This window comes from Alligator mississippiensis, chromosome 3 (genome assembly GCF_030867095.1).
Source record: "Alligator mississippiensis isolate rAllMis1 chromosome 3, rAllMis1, whole genome shotgun sequence".
Taxonomy (NCBI): Eukaryota; Metazoa; Chordata; order Crocodylia; family Alligatoridae; genus Alligator; species Alligator mississippiensis.
In genome coordinates this window covers 286,307,812-286,323,400 of record NC_081826.1, presented here as the reverse complement: position 1 = coordinate 286,323,400, position 15,589 = coordinate 286,307,812, and the positions used below count along the sequence as shown (strand labels likewise).

The window sequence follows — 15,589 nt, the reverse complement described above, 5'->3', positions numbered from 1 at the left end:
GGCACTTGTGTTCTTAAGCTGCTTCAAAGCACTCCATTAGATCATAGGAGGTTGTTCTCAATAAGCTGTTAATCAGTGAATATGTTCAGCCCGTGAAAAGTATGAGAAGTAAGTTAAGATCATCTTCAAGTACAATTACAACTGAAAATAGCAAGTATGCAGAGAATCTGGGGAGCTTAGGTGGGGACATTAAGCAAAGCACAATTAAATTCAGGCTAATGGAGAATGAGTCAGTAAGCCATTAAAGCACTTCTGTATGTCACTGTACTATTCTCTTGAGACTCTCTTCTGCTTCACTCTGTGTCTCCCACCTTGGTGTTGCTCATTATCTGCAACCTAGGTTTTCATCTTTTGCCTGCTAGGCATTTAGCTGGATTTGTTGTGGGGGATGCATGGTGATAGGAGAGACAAATGCTGTTTCCAGCTTTTTAATGGCAACCTACAGGAAATAACAGAGGTGAAAGTGAAATCACTTTTCATTTGTAAACAGTGTTTCTGTTTTTGCCTTTTTTTAGCACCTTTATGCCAGCTGAGTTCCCTTTACTACAGCCTGATACAAAAACAAAAAAAAATGCAGCCAACAATTGCAGTTACTGTAGTATCAGGGCAAATGAGGTGAAATGAAAAGGGTCTCATTGGGCTTTCTTTGTATTTATTTGTCTGCAGCTTCAGGAAATAGAATCCTACCTCCTGGAAGACTTATCCTATGGTACAATAATTGGTTTGATTCACAGAGACAAAAAGCCATTCTTCTGTAGGGGACCAAACATCCTGTCCAAAGGTCTAATGCTAATGAATGATCAGCCAGGTTTTTGCTTATTATTTGCCTCGCCCAGGGTTGCTGGTGTCTGCATAACAAAAGACAACCCAGCAAAAAGCATTCCTTAAAAAATTCAAGGTGGACTGGTATCTTAGTGAAGCCCACAATTGCTGCATACTGCCACTACCTGTATATGTATAATTACATAGTCAAAGAGAAGGAAGACAATTTTTAATTATAATACCAAAGAACATTTAATATTTAATAACAGCAGCATTTACTATTGTGCAAATTCAAGTTTTTTATAAACAGTCACAAATGAAAGCTCTTGACTTATGTGAGAGGTAGCTAGCGCAAGTAAATATTGTTCGTGTTATTGGTTGTGGAACATGGCCATAGAGACAGGACAAGCAAGTAAATAGGACAGCAGAAGTAGAATTCAAGAGCATCTGGCTCTCAAGTCTTGTGATTGTATTGGGCAGCTGCCACTTCAGTGGATAAGAGCCATGGTTTCAGATCCTGATTGGCTTATTGAGTTGATACAGTGCTTGCTGCTTGTTCTGTATCCAGCCTTCAGCACAGTCCCATACTTTTTCCCCGCACCGGACGAGAACAGAGATGTGCCTTTTTTGTAAATAAGGGACAGATTCCTTTGCAATCCCAATAGAAGAACTCTGAAGTGTGAGATTGGTATGGTAACCTCAGATACTGAGACTAATTCTTGATGATATTAAAATCGGTATTAAAAGAATAAGATGGACAGAGCATTTTTCTGGTAACAGTTTTCTCTGATCCGACTGATTTTTCATTCATTGTTGATGACCTTCTTTTATGCACTCTGATTCATTTTGCCGCACTTGGAATATAAGAACATCAACGATTTCTGTAAATAAACAATGTACCAGAGCTACATCACTGAATATAGGTTTTTTTTTTAAATGATACCATTACTATAGCAATTGTGTAGTTATGGCTGGAATGACACATTCATTATAACCCCCTATTTACAGTTGTTTATATCTTTCTCAGGAAAATTACTTTGGGGGCTGAAATTTCCCATGTCTAGTTCCAGCTCAGGGAAATTCATTATTTTAAATTGAAAGTGACAAAAATCTGTTCTTTTTTTTGTTTTTATTCTTATCCAAAAGGGAAGGGAGGGGGGCAAATGTTCCTGTTTTAAATAAAATTACTTTGAGATTTTTTTTTAATAATTAAAAGAGCCAAAAACCAACTGATTGAAGCTTGAACAAAGGATCCTCCTTCTACTACTTGACTTATTAGTCAACTGTGTTGGGTGCTGTACAGCTGCACGGTTAGAAAACATCCATGTTCCATAGAGACTGCAGTCTAATGCCTTTGCCTTGCTCTAAAAAAAATGCTTTTGGAATAATGACGTTCCAGACATTAGAAAATAGCAGTGTGTGCACGTCAGGTAATTATGGGCAGACTCTGTGGGACTTGTTTTAAGTGAAGCACACAAGATACTTGAGGGCATTCACAGTAAACTCCTGCATGTGAATTTGGAGATCCTCAAAAATGCCAAATCACAAAACCTCTATCCCAGAATAGTCTCTTCTATTAATGTTCCGTTTCCTCATCCTTGAAAGAAATTCTGCTAACTCATTGAAGTGGTTGTAGAATTTTACTCACTATAAAGACTGACGGCAGATTCTGGAAGAACTGAAGATCGTGTCCTGGGGACATTGAAGCCAGAGAAGTTTGCCATTGGCTTCGTAGGGTTCAATGGTGTGCCCTAAATGTGATTTTAATTTTTGATAAATATTTGTTCCAAAAGTCCTCCTCTTGCATGCAAAATCCTCGTTGACTTAAATGGTTGTTATATATATTGTCAAACCTCTATATCTGGCCTGGAATGCATAAAGAATATTTAAAAGGCAATCAGGACTCATAGTAGAGATGATATCTTTTATTAGACCAACAAGATTTAAAAAAAAAAAATTCTTTAATTGCAAGGTTTCGGGCACAAACACCCTTCATCAGGCATTGGAGAAAAGATTGTAAAAGTTCTCCTGGGTAAAAATGGTTAATAGAACATGCCGGCTTGTAAGGTGCCGGTTAATGGAGCTTTTACCGTAATTTGCATAATCACAGATCCTCAAAGGAGGTGAGAGGCTCCATACCAGCTATGAACCAACTGCCCAGAGGAGTTTTCCATCTTTTGACTCTTCTGTGAAATCCTATGAAATATGAACTTTCAGTTCTACCCAACAGTCTTTTCTCCAATGCCTGATGAAGGGTGTTTGTGCCCAAAAGCTTGCAATTAAAGATTTTTGTTGTTGTTGCAAACATTTTTTTGGTCTAATAAAAGATATCATCTCTACTATAAGTCCTGATTGCCTTTTCCTCTAGACCAAGACAGCTACAACCTGGATACCTGACATAAAGAATATTTAGCTTCTTAAATTGGGGGAAATTCCTTAACTGACTCAGCCTCTTCTTCCTGTTAAATACCTCTACTTAACTTTTCAGAATGCCATTTTGTTCAGCAGTTTATAAAAGAAAAGCAAGCTCAAATAAGACAGGATGCAAATCCCACTGAGGTTAATCAGAGATTTTCCATTGACTTCAATGAGCTTTGAATCAGGCCATAATGACTTAGCAGATGTATAAATGTATCCTGGGGTGAATTATTTATGGGGGTTCAATAAGGAGTTGTGATTGCTCAGCACCTTTAAGATGAGACTGCTGTTGTTTTGATGCCTAAATGGGCACATAAGTTTGAAAAATTTTGGTCTGTGTCTGTGTGTGCCTCATTTGTCATGCCTGTAAGCTTGCCCTAATGATACATATCCACATTTGGAAAATGCTGAGAGATCCAGAGAGGAAAAGTGCTATATAAAATGTTCGGTCCTATTATTCCAAAATAAACAAAAACCAAAACCAAGCCTGCACCCATCCCCAAACTTTCAGTGTACATAATGTGAACCCATGAAACTTTTTAGGTAACTGTAATTGTAAAAGGGAGTTGCATATGTCTCTTTTAAAGTAAATGTACACATGTAATAGGGCATGTAGGTGTATACACACCTTGGCTGGATCCAGACATGCAGGCACATGTGGTTTGTAGCACTGAAAACCTTTTTACAGTACCACAAACTGCACAAGTCATACATTAATCAGTGCTCAGTGCTCCTAATCTGCAGTGCTGAGGCAAAATTTGCTACCAGGATTTCCCAGTAGCAAAAAACCAAACCAAACCAAACAAACAAAATGTGGAAAAAAACATTGCAAGCCACGCCAAAGTGGTGAGCTTTGGAACAAATGCACAGAGGGGTGTGCCTCAGTGCACTGGGGAGCCCCCGTGCCGAGGCACCCTGTGGCTGCTTGCTCCCCAGTCTTGAGGCATGCTGCGCCCCAGCCAGGCAGAGAGCGGCTAGCTGGGGCATGGTGTGCCAAAGCATGAGGGATAAGCAGTATAAGGAGATGGGCGCTGCCTTGCTCCCCCATTTCCACATGCCACTCCCAGACTGGCGGCCTCTGAGAGCCACTCTAATTAAAGCGCCCACAGCATCACATGCATTCAGTGCCCCATGCTTCAAAATGGGGGCAGGGGTGCTTTAACTAAAGCTCATTTAATGAGCTTTAGTTAAAACACCCCTGCCCCCATTTTGAAATGCGGGGATGCTGAACACACGTGATGCAGAGGCTGCCAGAGCACACTGATTAGCACGCTCTAGCAGAATTGCAGCACACTCGATTAATCAAGTCTGCTCTAATGCATGCTAATTAGCACACATCAAAGCAGAGGTCCAGCATGAGTATAGGTGCCCAATATGATTACACAGGTAGGTGGTCATCCTGATGCTCCCCCCGCAATTTGACCCTCAATCTAGCAGGCCAGTAGAATCCTTTTGGTTTGGTCACTACCATTTGACCTGTCCAGCCTCCTGCCACCAGTTAAAACTGCAAACATTTCTTTCAGCATCATTGAAACAATGACTTCTCACCCCACCAAGGCAGTCCGGAAAGAAGGTGGTCCTATAAAGAGAAAACATATTGTAATGCATATGCATAAGGAGGCAATGTTAGTGTTGCTGTGGGATATGCCACTCTGCATTTCTTTGTTTATGTGTGCTAAAAAAAATAGTCTTTAATGTATTTTTAAAGAAGTATAGCATATGCTGTCTCTGTTTATGGAATGCATGGGCTCTGCAGAACACTGCAGGAAGAGACAATGCACTTTTTGGTTGCTGTTTCTAAAATGCAGATGTATCAGAAATTATATTCTCCCTAAAGAGGAACTTCACCATTTTCCTTCTGTTTCTGGAAGGAGTTTTTCTCCAACTGCACATCAGCTGGTGCAAAAATGACCTATCCTGCCGAGCCCCAAGCCTTTCTGCTGGAGCAAACACCAGTTTTCCCTCTCACTTGCCCCTACTTATTTATCTGCTAAGCATATGCTGTCAGTGAGGCACCTTATGCCTAGCTCAAAGGGCTTGGCAAGTGGCCTCATCTGGAACTAACACCAGTGCCACCTCATGGATCAGCTAGCAGCTGGTGCTACAGGAATGAGATCTGGCACCCAGCCCTGCACCCTGGGGACTTAACGTGTCAATGCTTCAATGCATTTATCTCTTAAGGCCTAAATGCATAGCAGCCGCATCTGAGGTAGTTGGTTCCTCAGCTTTGTAGCATAAGCCCAAAGAGATTCTTTTGTTCCACAAATCTGAGTCTCATAAGCAAATATCACTTCATTTTTAAAGGTTCATTATGTGAGGGATAAAAAGGTTTTTTCAAAACATTTCAATTTTGACTGTTTTTTTCCTAGAAAACGTGCTACGCATAGTGCGGGTAAAAGGAAGGGCAGCCAGAAAGATCTGAGACCCCCAGACCTCTGGATACACCACGAAGAGATGGAAATGAAGAACATTGAAAAGCCATCAGGGTCTGACCCCTCAGGAAGAGACTCACCAATGCAGAGCTGTCAAGACATCACTCCAGTCAGCCATAGCCAGTCTGAAACCCAGATGGGCAGCAAGAGTGCCTCGCAGTCTGGTAATGTCAGCATCTTTGTGTGCATTGAGATGTTCCAGCCATAACCATACCCTAGGGGGGGTTTCCCCCTTCACACACCTGTGGTGCTGCGTAGATTGATTCATAGATGGTTAGGGGCTGGAAGGGACCTTGTAGATCATCAGGTCCAGTTCCCCTGCACTAGGCAGGAAAAGACAACTGGGGTCAAGTGACCCCAGCGAGGTGACTGTCCAGTCTCCTTTTGAAGATTTCCAGGGTAGGTGACTGCACCACCTCTGGAGGGAGTTTATTCCATAGTTTGGACACCCTGACTGCAAAGGAGTTTTTCCTAGAATTGAGCCTGAATTGATCTTCCAGGAGTTTGTAACCATTGCTCCTGGTCTTCTTCAGGGGTGTCCTGGTGAACAGGTGTTCACCGAGTTCTTGATCTACTCCCCTGATGTAGTGGTAAGCCGCTATCCAGTCCCCTCTCAGCCTTCTCTTCTGTAGGCTGAAAAGGCCCAAGTCCCTCAGCCTCTCTTATGGCTTGTCTTGCAAGTTCCTGATCATATGGGTGGCTCTTCTCTGGAACCTTTCTAGTTTTTTCCACGTCCTTGTTGAAGTGCGGTGCCCAAAACTGGATGCAGTACTCCAGCTGTGGTCTCATCAGTGCGGACTACAGTGGGAGTATCACGTCCTTAGTTTTGTATGAGATGCAATGGTTGATGCATGCCAGCGTGTTGTTTGCCCTGCTGGCCACAGCATTGCACTGCCGGCTCACGTTCATGCGATGGTCGATCACTAACCCTAGGTCCCATTCAGCCATTATGCAAGTCAAATTGTCGCCCACGAGCCTGTAGGTATGTTGGGGATTGTTTGCCCCCAGATGGAGCACCTTACACTTCTGAGTACTGAACTTATTCTGGTTCTGGTCTGCCCCAGCGAGGTGACTGTCCAGTCTCCTCTTGAAAACCACCAGGGTAGGTGACTGCACCACCCCTAGAGGGAGTGCATTGCACAGTCTGGACACCCTGACTGTGAAGGAGTTTTTTCTTGGTATTAAGCCTGAAGTGGCCTTCCAGGAGTTTATATCCAGGAGTTTATATTTGGTCCTGGTCTTCCCTAAGGGTGCCCTAGTGAACAGTTGTTCATCGAGCTCCTGATGCACTCCTCTGATATAGTGGTAAGTCGCTATCAAGTCTTCTCTCAACCTTCTCTTCTATAGGCTAAAGAGGACCCAGTCCCTCAGCCTTTCCTCGTATGGCTCGCCTTGCAAGTCCCTGATCATATGGGCGGCTCTTTTCTGGACCCTCTCACGTTCTTCCACATCCTTATTGAAGTGTGGCACCCAGAACTGGATGCAGTACTCCAACTGCGGTTTCACCTCTATGGCTATGCCCCAGTCATGCAAGGAGTCCCACCAGGTCTTCGTGATCCCTACTAGGTCATCTTGCCCAGTAGAGAGCAGGAGAGCTAGCTCCTCCTGCTTGTTCCCCATGCTCCTGGCATTGGTGTACAGGCAGCTGAAGCCCCCCACTGATTTTCCTGAGATGCTGTGGGAAAACCATTCTGTTAGCATTTTCAAAAACACTTATCTTAGTTTCCTCCACATGGGAGCTTTCCTGTGTGCCAGTCCCCAAGCATACTCCACTTGGAGCTTCCCTACCCCACATCGAAGTCAGTTTAAAGCCCTTTTATTACATCAGCCATCCTGGCTGAGAACAGGGACTTACCTCTCCACATGAGGTGGATGCCGTCTTGTCCCATAAGCAGTTCTGAAATGCATAAATCCTGGCCCTATGGGAAGAATCTGATTTAGCCTTCAACTGATGTGTCAAAGGGAGAAAAGGAAACTCCTAATAGCTTTTATACAGGGGACTGCCACCGTCCCAATTGTTGTGCTCTCAGACATAAGGACTTGGGGAGTCCAGAGTCTGTCCAACACAAGGAACAGGCCAGGTCTGCAGAATCAAACAAATGCATGCTGTACCCTGTCAAAGGGGATTGCAATGGCTGCTGCAATACACAGTTCACTAGCACTATATATTCTGGGCACGTCGCTCTGAGGAATTCCCATGCCACTGAAGCCCTCTGCTAGTACTGGCTCTGATTATCAGATACAATATACCTCTGGCAGCACTGCTAACTCCAAGTATTTAAAAAAACAGAGTGTCAAGTCACTCTACACCTCAAAAAGTGAGATTGGCTAAAACAGCCAAGAGATTTAAAAATAACCCTTTAGAGCTGGCATGAGGGCTAACATGAGAGCTGGGATTCTCAGGTGATAATCTGATTTCAGCAGCTGCAATTCCAACAAAAGCCCCAAACATCATGATAGTATTGCTGGAGTTGGCAAATAGCAACATGCTGTTGTCGTTTTGGCAGGTACCATTTCCCTGAGATAAAATCATGGCTGGTTTATATGGATAGCGTTCAGTGCAATTTGAGCAATACCTATGCTGAACGTGCAAACCTGTTAGAGAAGGAAAATCTATAGTACCTGTAATCTGTCAACAGGATACATTTTGTACAGAATTTTTGCTTATCATTTCCTCAAATATTACCAGTTGGTTTATAAAATCAGAGTGGGTTTCTGTTTTGTTTGTTTTTTTTAAAGAAATCAAATATTAAGCAACTCAATCAAGTCATCAGAAGTGATATTTTACTTTTTCCCAATGTGACCTGCTGCTTGGATCAGTTTATAACTAGAAGAAAATGCAGTATTTGATTTTTACACCATTTTAATATGGTACAATCTCAGAACTTCTGCTGGAAACCAGATGTTACTGAGTTTGAATTCTGCTTTAAGAAAATAAGGGACATGAAAAGGGACAAAGGAAAAATAAAATGGAAAAACAAGAGGAAGTATGAAACAGTTGGAGTTTTGTAACTAAGGTCAGAATTTGGTCCAAGGAGATGCTGAAAAAAGAGAGGGAAGGAAAGAAATTCTAATGAGAAAAATTCAGTTTAATGCCAGTCTAGCATTTCTTTTTTCTTCTTTGTATATGCATATAGCACAGGTTTTCCTTTAAAGAAACCTTTTTTCATTTTTAGTTTCTTCCTTTACAGAAGAAAAACAATATATAAGTTGAAACTATAAATATATTTGGCATGAGTTTACAATGACTGCATCGCTCATGAGTGACAGAGCCAAGTGACTCTAGAAAACTGCATAAGCTTTTCAATAATGCAGATGCCTTGGCAATATATAAAATGATAAATAATTTGACTCAGTTTGTCAGTCCACCTCTGAATGGAAAGGCTTTGGAGTAGAAGAAATGGCAGAGCTAATAAATGTTCAGACCTCTAAATTTGATGAAAAATATTTTTTTCATCCATTACTGACGTGATTTTAGGGTTTGATAATTTATCAACAGTTTGTTTTTAATTTGTATGGATTACCATGTAGGAAATTCCAGCCTCATTTTGGAAGGCATCATAAAAACACATTGCAAGATGGTCTCTGCCACAAAGAATTGTGCTTCATATCCAAAGCAGTGAGTAATATAAGCTGATTATGGAAGATGACTCAATGTCTGTTAAGATTAGGGCTTTGATCAGGATGCTGATAAGCAGTTAACCACAGCATAGCAGCTTCCTGACCAAAAGGACTAGATCAGAGGTTTTCAAATTGTGGTGCACAAGCTCTATTCAGGTGGTCTGCAGAAAGGTGACCTAAGGCTAAAGCTGACAAACATTTCACCTGACTTCCCAGAACTTTCCTAAAAAAAACCAGGCACATCCATCACATTAGAAAGGTAAGACCACTGATATGAAAATGAGAGTTATGTGCTTTGATTTGTAGAACAAAAAAAAATTTATTAAGTGGTCTGCCAAGACCTTCAGCAATTTTCAAATGGTCCATGAAAAAAATGTTTAAGAACCACTAAACTAGATAAAAATACATGATGATCAGTGGGACCAGAACTAAATGCCTGTGTATTATTTGGAATCGGGAACTACCAAACCATTTTAGTTCTGGTTGTTGGTAAGTGGTGCAGGGCAGATTTCATTCTGAAACTCAGATCAAGTTAATATGAAGAAAATGGGAGAAAGGCAAGTTCCAACCTTAAAAAAACTGGTGTTTGAGCTGCTTAGGTTAAATATGCAGATACCAAATAAAGCTAGTTTATTTCTATGGCAACGGTATACTTATTTTCTCTTATATCTACTTATGTAACATGAATATGTTATGCACATGTGATATGATGTGCTGCAGGAACCCATTGTGCCATTTGAAAAAGATGCCTGTATTACAAAAGGGAGTTAATCTAGAGTCTTATGTCATATCAACTGATAAAGTAGGTTTCTGTCTACAAAAAAGTTTGCTTGTTTGGACTAGTTAGTCCCAAAGATACGATCCTGATCTGCCTTCTGCTTAGTATATTAAACATATCTGCTTCAGTACTAGAACATTGATATTTCAGCACTTTAATAATTTGCCTTATTATTTAGCTGCTGAAACAATCATTTTAACTGTCTGCCATTTACTAAATGGATTCAAAGCATGTCTGAAGAGTGGGCACCAGAATACTAGTTTAGGACCCTGACTTAATGCATCTGAGTTTGTAAATTGTAGCTATGAAACCTTGAAAGGTAAGAGGAGTCAGTAACAAGTTATATCAAAGGAAAGGAAAAGTGTAATTTGTATCAAATGACTTTGTTATGACTCCCTGCAGAAATGAGAGTTAAACTATGATGTGATTAGAAAAGAAGAAATGCTCATTTAAAATTGGCTGTTAGAAAATGAAGAGCAATCATTTTACTCTGCAAAGGTGTTCAGAATATTCTGTGGAGCTGTGCATTGATGATGCCATACAAATGGATAGATTTAAAGTGGAAGTCTGAAGATTTTTGTAGGGCATATGACAAAGTGGGGAGCAGTTTGATTAATAGGGTTTACCAAAGGTTACAACAGCCATTATGTTGCTTTTTGTAGGTCCAGATACAGAGGAGGTGGGAAGTAGTATGTCCACGTTAGAGCGTTCACTTGCTGCCCGCAGAGCCACTCGTGCCAAACTCATGATTCCAATGGATTCACAACCAAGCAACCCTCGTAAGTACTGCATCTCTCTCTCAAACTGCTGTAGATGAGACTAACCACTCAGATATAGCATCTTCTATTGGAGGCTCTCAAAGTGCCTTATAAACTTTAATTAAGACTTCCAACACAGTACCAGTAATTAACATGGACTACATTTTAGAGAAGGCTGGCCAAACTTTCATGCTCAGTCAGTGACAGAATTTAAGAGTTTTAGCACTCGGGCCTCTACATTAGTTAAGTCTTTGGACTGGGTCTCATGAGACTTCAGATTTTTTTCTGTTTCTGACATTGGACTATTCACTCCACCATCCTGGACCTCTGTTTCTCTATCTTTAGAAATGGTAACAGTGAAACTGACCCTTTTTTAAAAATGCCTTGAAAGGTATTGATGAAAAACAGCACTTAAGAAATAGTTATTATTATTTACCACTAAATGAAAAAAAAATCATTTCAAATGTCTTCCATTAATGTCCTCCTTTGTACATGAGGGTTGGGTGGTGTTCACACAACCTAAAAATAGAGGCTTTTGTTCATAATATGATCATTGCTGTTACTACTTCTAAAATGTAGCCACTAGGAAATCCAAAGGTTGGTTTACTCACTGCACAGAACTTTTCACAGATCCATTATTTTTCCATTTCCACAGCTGGACAAAAATAAGTGACAAAGTGAAAAAAAAATCCAATGACCTAGTTGGCAAAACAATAATTTCAGATGTAGGTGACAGTTCAAGTCCCTGATTGAGAAGAAGCAAAACTTTGAAACTGTCTCCCTGTTCTCAGATGATCAGCTAGGCCACTAGTCTATTGGCAGTTCTGGGGTGAGTGGGGTGTCTACTGTTATGGGCCTAAGAAAAATGCAATTAAAGGTTTGTAGAAATCGGGTGTTTCTGTGCAGATTTGGGCTTCAATGAATTGGCAATCTTCAGCTAAAAAACATTTTGTCAGAGAAGATCCTTACCACCTCTGCCTATGAGTTACAATAATTTTGCATATATGGCTGCATATGGACATTCAGGGAGGGTAGAGGGAGATTGGATCACAGAAAATAGCCACCCAATCTAACGTAGCTCATCCAGGTGCAGACATTACACTAGTTAGGTGGATGTATATGCAAACTGTACAGAAGTTCAGGACAGTTAGATCAGTCTAATAGTGGCTGACCCAATCTAAGTTAAGTATACCTATGAGGTACTCTAACTTAGCTCATGTCTAATTTAGCAAGACCAATCTAATTGAAATTCCATACGGTTCCCAGCACAACCCCAAGGCTGGAAAAGCTGAGCCCTGGGGTTGTGCTTTTTCTACCCCTGCCCTGGCACTGGGCTGTCATTAGCCCCCCAGCGCGTTCTCTCCACCCGCAGATGGACAACTCCCCCACTCCCCCAGATGGACAACTCACCAATCCACAAGCAGATCCCTGTGCCAGTTTTACCAGCATTTGCCAGTGCTGGGAGCTGAGGAAGTAAATTGAAACAGGGGAGGGACAGAAGGCATGGCGGGTAAGTTCCATGCAGGGGCTGTTGTCAGGGGTGGGGAGAAGTTGAGGGTTAGCCACTAGTCCCAAAGGGTGGGGAAAGAGCCTCCCATCACCCCAAGCTCTAATATCTATGAACACCCTTGATTCTGCCAAACCCTCCCAGATCCCAGCAACCCCCTGCCCTCCCCCCAGACATTGATCATGCCTCTCTGGTTTCCCTAGTGCACTTTGCCTGATCCCGACCCCCCCCCCCCATGGACCCCACCTGCCCCTCTGATCCCCTGTTATCCGCATAGATCCCCTGATCCCCCCTAGAGCCTGCTTGCCTCTCTAACCCCCCATTAGCACCCCCCCAAATCCTCCCAACTCTCCCCCTGCTAGCTCTCCCTGTCCTGATTTACCTTAGATTGGTAGCTATTTTTAATGCAATCTAACCTTCCCTTAACTTCCATGAATGTATGTACACATCCTGTATGTCTGTTTATTGGCACTACAGAAGAACTGTTAACATACTGGCTGCGTCTGCATGAGCAGCGTACTGCACAATTGTTACTGCGCAGTCATTTAGTACTTGCTTAACCAAGTACTAAATAACTGTGCAGTAACTGGTGTTACTGCACAGTACTGTCCCCGCATGGTTATTTTTAGATGCTACTGCTCAGTAGCAACAAGATACTGCACAGTAGCTCATTACTGCTGCACAATAGTGTCATCATCACGGTTCATGCCTTGACACACTACAGCAAAGTAGCTCATTGCTACTGCACTGTAGCATCTCATGTAGATGCATCTACTGTGGCTTTTCATCAATATTTTGAATAAAAATTAAGCTAACTCTGTTTAACTCACATAAGCAGGGTGGGAGGAATTTAGATAGTTAATTTACATTTTCAGAAGCCTGACACTGTGAAAAGCCTTAGGCCTCTCAGCAGAATTCTGGTCAGCACATCTTTTTACTGCCTTTTGGATAATTATTTTTATAGAAAAAGAATCCTTTTTAGCTGTTTCTTCTCATTCCTGCACCAGCTCACTGTGGCCATAAAATGTCTCTATTAGCTAAAAGTATTTTCTTTGATGGTATGTGTGGAAAATCTATTGAACTCCACACAGCTGGTAGGAAAACTTTTTATTGAGACAATTATGTTATCACATAAACCAGATCAGTTATAATTGCACAATGTGGACTTGATCATCCTTGGTGGTGTTCATTTGTTTCATGGTCTTAGTATACTGCAGGCTTGAAAGTATTGTACTCGTATTCATTACTGTGATTTTTATCATAAATTCCAACATGGAAATATTTATCTTTTGAAAGAATCTAATCCTTGGACTATTAAAAATGTATTCATTCTAAAATGGTAACTTAGCTCTCATACAAGTAGAAATCTATTAGCCCTTGAACCAGCAAAGTATTTAAGCAGCTACTTAAAATTAAGCACATAAGAGGTCCCGTTCTTATCAATAAAACAAATCATGCATGTCAATGTAAGCACAGTTAAGTGCTTTACTGCATCCAGACATAAGTCATTGTTAGATATGTTCTCCTCTGTAGGGTTCAATATACTGGGTGACATCAGGAATATTAATTATGGGAGATTTGGTGGCCACATTCTGATCTCATTTACTTAAGTGTAAATCCAGAGTCATATCATGGAAGGCAATGGGTTTGATAATCCTATCACACATAGATTTAGGCTGAGGTCTACGGTTACTTCTAATTTAGTTACTATTAATTTGCCCTAGTTTAATGGAGATATAATTAAAGATGGTGGAATGATATAAACATTGTAAATACTATCAGAATCAAAATCAATGTAATTATGATACAATAACACTGTAAGGACATGTTACATGTTACATTCATGCCATAGTTAACAGGTCACAATAGGTTGAGTGTTCTTCCAGGGATACATGTGCACCCAAATTAAGGCTCCATATCATGGCAAACAAGGTATAGAAAAGTTCCACATGTAATGTAGAACATTTTTTTGGCTGATTTGAATGGTGCATTAAATTAAATGTGTGGCATGTCTGGGGCTGTCCCAGTGCCTGAGCCAAGAATCAACTCATTGTCAGCCTCAGCTCTGAGATGGGCTGGGGTCTTGAACCCTCCCTGGTGCCATTATGCGGCCTGGGCTGATAATGGTTTCCTCTCCCTTGTCCTGTTGCCATCTCCCCCCATGTTTTTTATTCAGCATTGAAAGATGTGGTAAAAAAGCAGTTGCATTGATGGATGTGATGGGGCAAACTCCAAGGTCCAGTCACACTACTGGCCTGCCTTCCTGTCTTGCGTAGTCTGCCTGGTCTCTCCTGCAATGCCTTTGTTGTAAAGTAAAACAGTGTTACCATAAGCAGGAGGCTGCCCATTTTAAGACTCCAATGTTTAGGAGTATGCACATGACTCCAACCTTTCCTTATCGTGTCCCAAGCCTCACAAATGACATTCCTGAGTTGTTCTATGCTCCAGCTCGAGGGCAGGCCAAACTTAGCACACTTAGGCCTCACTCATACTGCCCTGTTCTGGGCCTCACATATACCACCACCCTCTCACCAGGGCCTCTACCACTCCACCCTCTCTCACTGGGCTTCTTTCATAGATTTCATAGATTTCATAGACATTAGGGCTGGAAGGGACCTCGGAAGATCATCGAGTCCAGCCCCCTGCCCAAAGGGCAGGAAGTCAGCTGGGGTCATAGGATCCCAGCAAGATAAGCATCCAGTTTGCTCTTGAAGGTATTCAATGTAGGCGCTTGAACTACCTCCGGTGGCAGGCTGTTCCAGACCTTGGGAGCTTGGACAGTAAAGAAATTCTTCCTTATGTCCAGCCTGAAACGGTCTTGTAGTAGTTTGTGACCATTCGACCTAGTCGTCATCCCTTGGGGCGCTCTGGTGAACAAATGTTCCCCCAGATACTGGTAGTCACCCCAATAAATTTATAGGTGGCCATCAGATCACCCCTGAGCCTGCGCTTTTCCAGGCTGAAGAGCCCCAGGGCTCTCAGCCTGTCATTGTAGGGTCTGCTTCCCTGACTTCTGATCATGCGCGTGGCTCTTCTCTGGACTCTCTCAAGCTTCTCCACATCCTTTTTGAATTGTGGAGCCCAAAACTGGACGCAGTACTCCAGCTGTGGCCTCACCAAGGCTGAGTACAAGGGGAGAATGACGTCCCGGGATTTGCTTGAGAAGCATCTATGGATGCAAGCCAGCATTTTGGTCGCTTTACTAACCGCAGCATTGCACTGCAGGCTCATGTTCATCTTGTGGTTAATGATGACCCCCAAGTCTCTTTCTTCCACAGTGCTAGCCAACATAGCACTGCTGAGCCTATAAGGA

General features: G+C 41.9%; 1 protein-coding gene across 2 annotated transcripts in view; it reads left to right on the top strand.

Moving 5' to 3' along the window:
* DCC (DCC netrin 1 receptor) overlaps positions 1-15,589 on the top strand; it is a 1,021,998-nt gene that overhangs the window by 942,331 nt on the left and 64,078 nt on the right. For both annotated transcript variants that reach the window (XM_019495847.2, XM_059725279.1), the window contains exons 24-25: positions 5,550-5,776; positions 10,674-10,790. In XM_019495847.2, the coding sequence (XP_019351392.1) occupies positions 5,550-5,776; positions 10,674-10,790 (344 nt within the window). The remainder of the gene's footprint in view (positions 1-5,549; positions 5,777-10,673; positions 10,791-15,589) is intronic.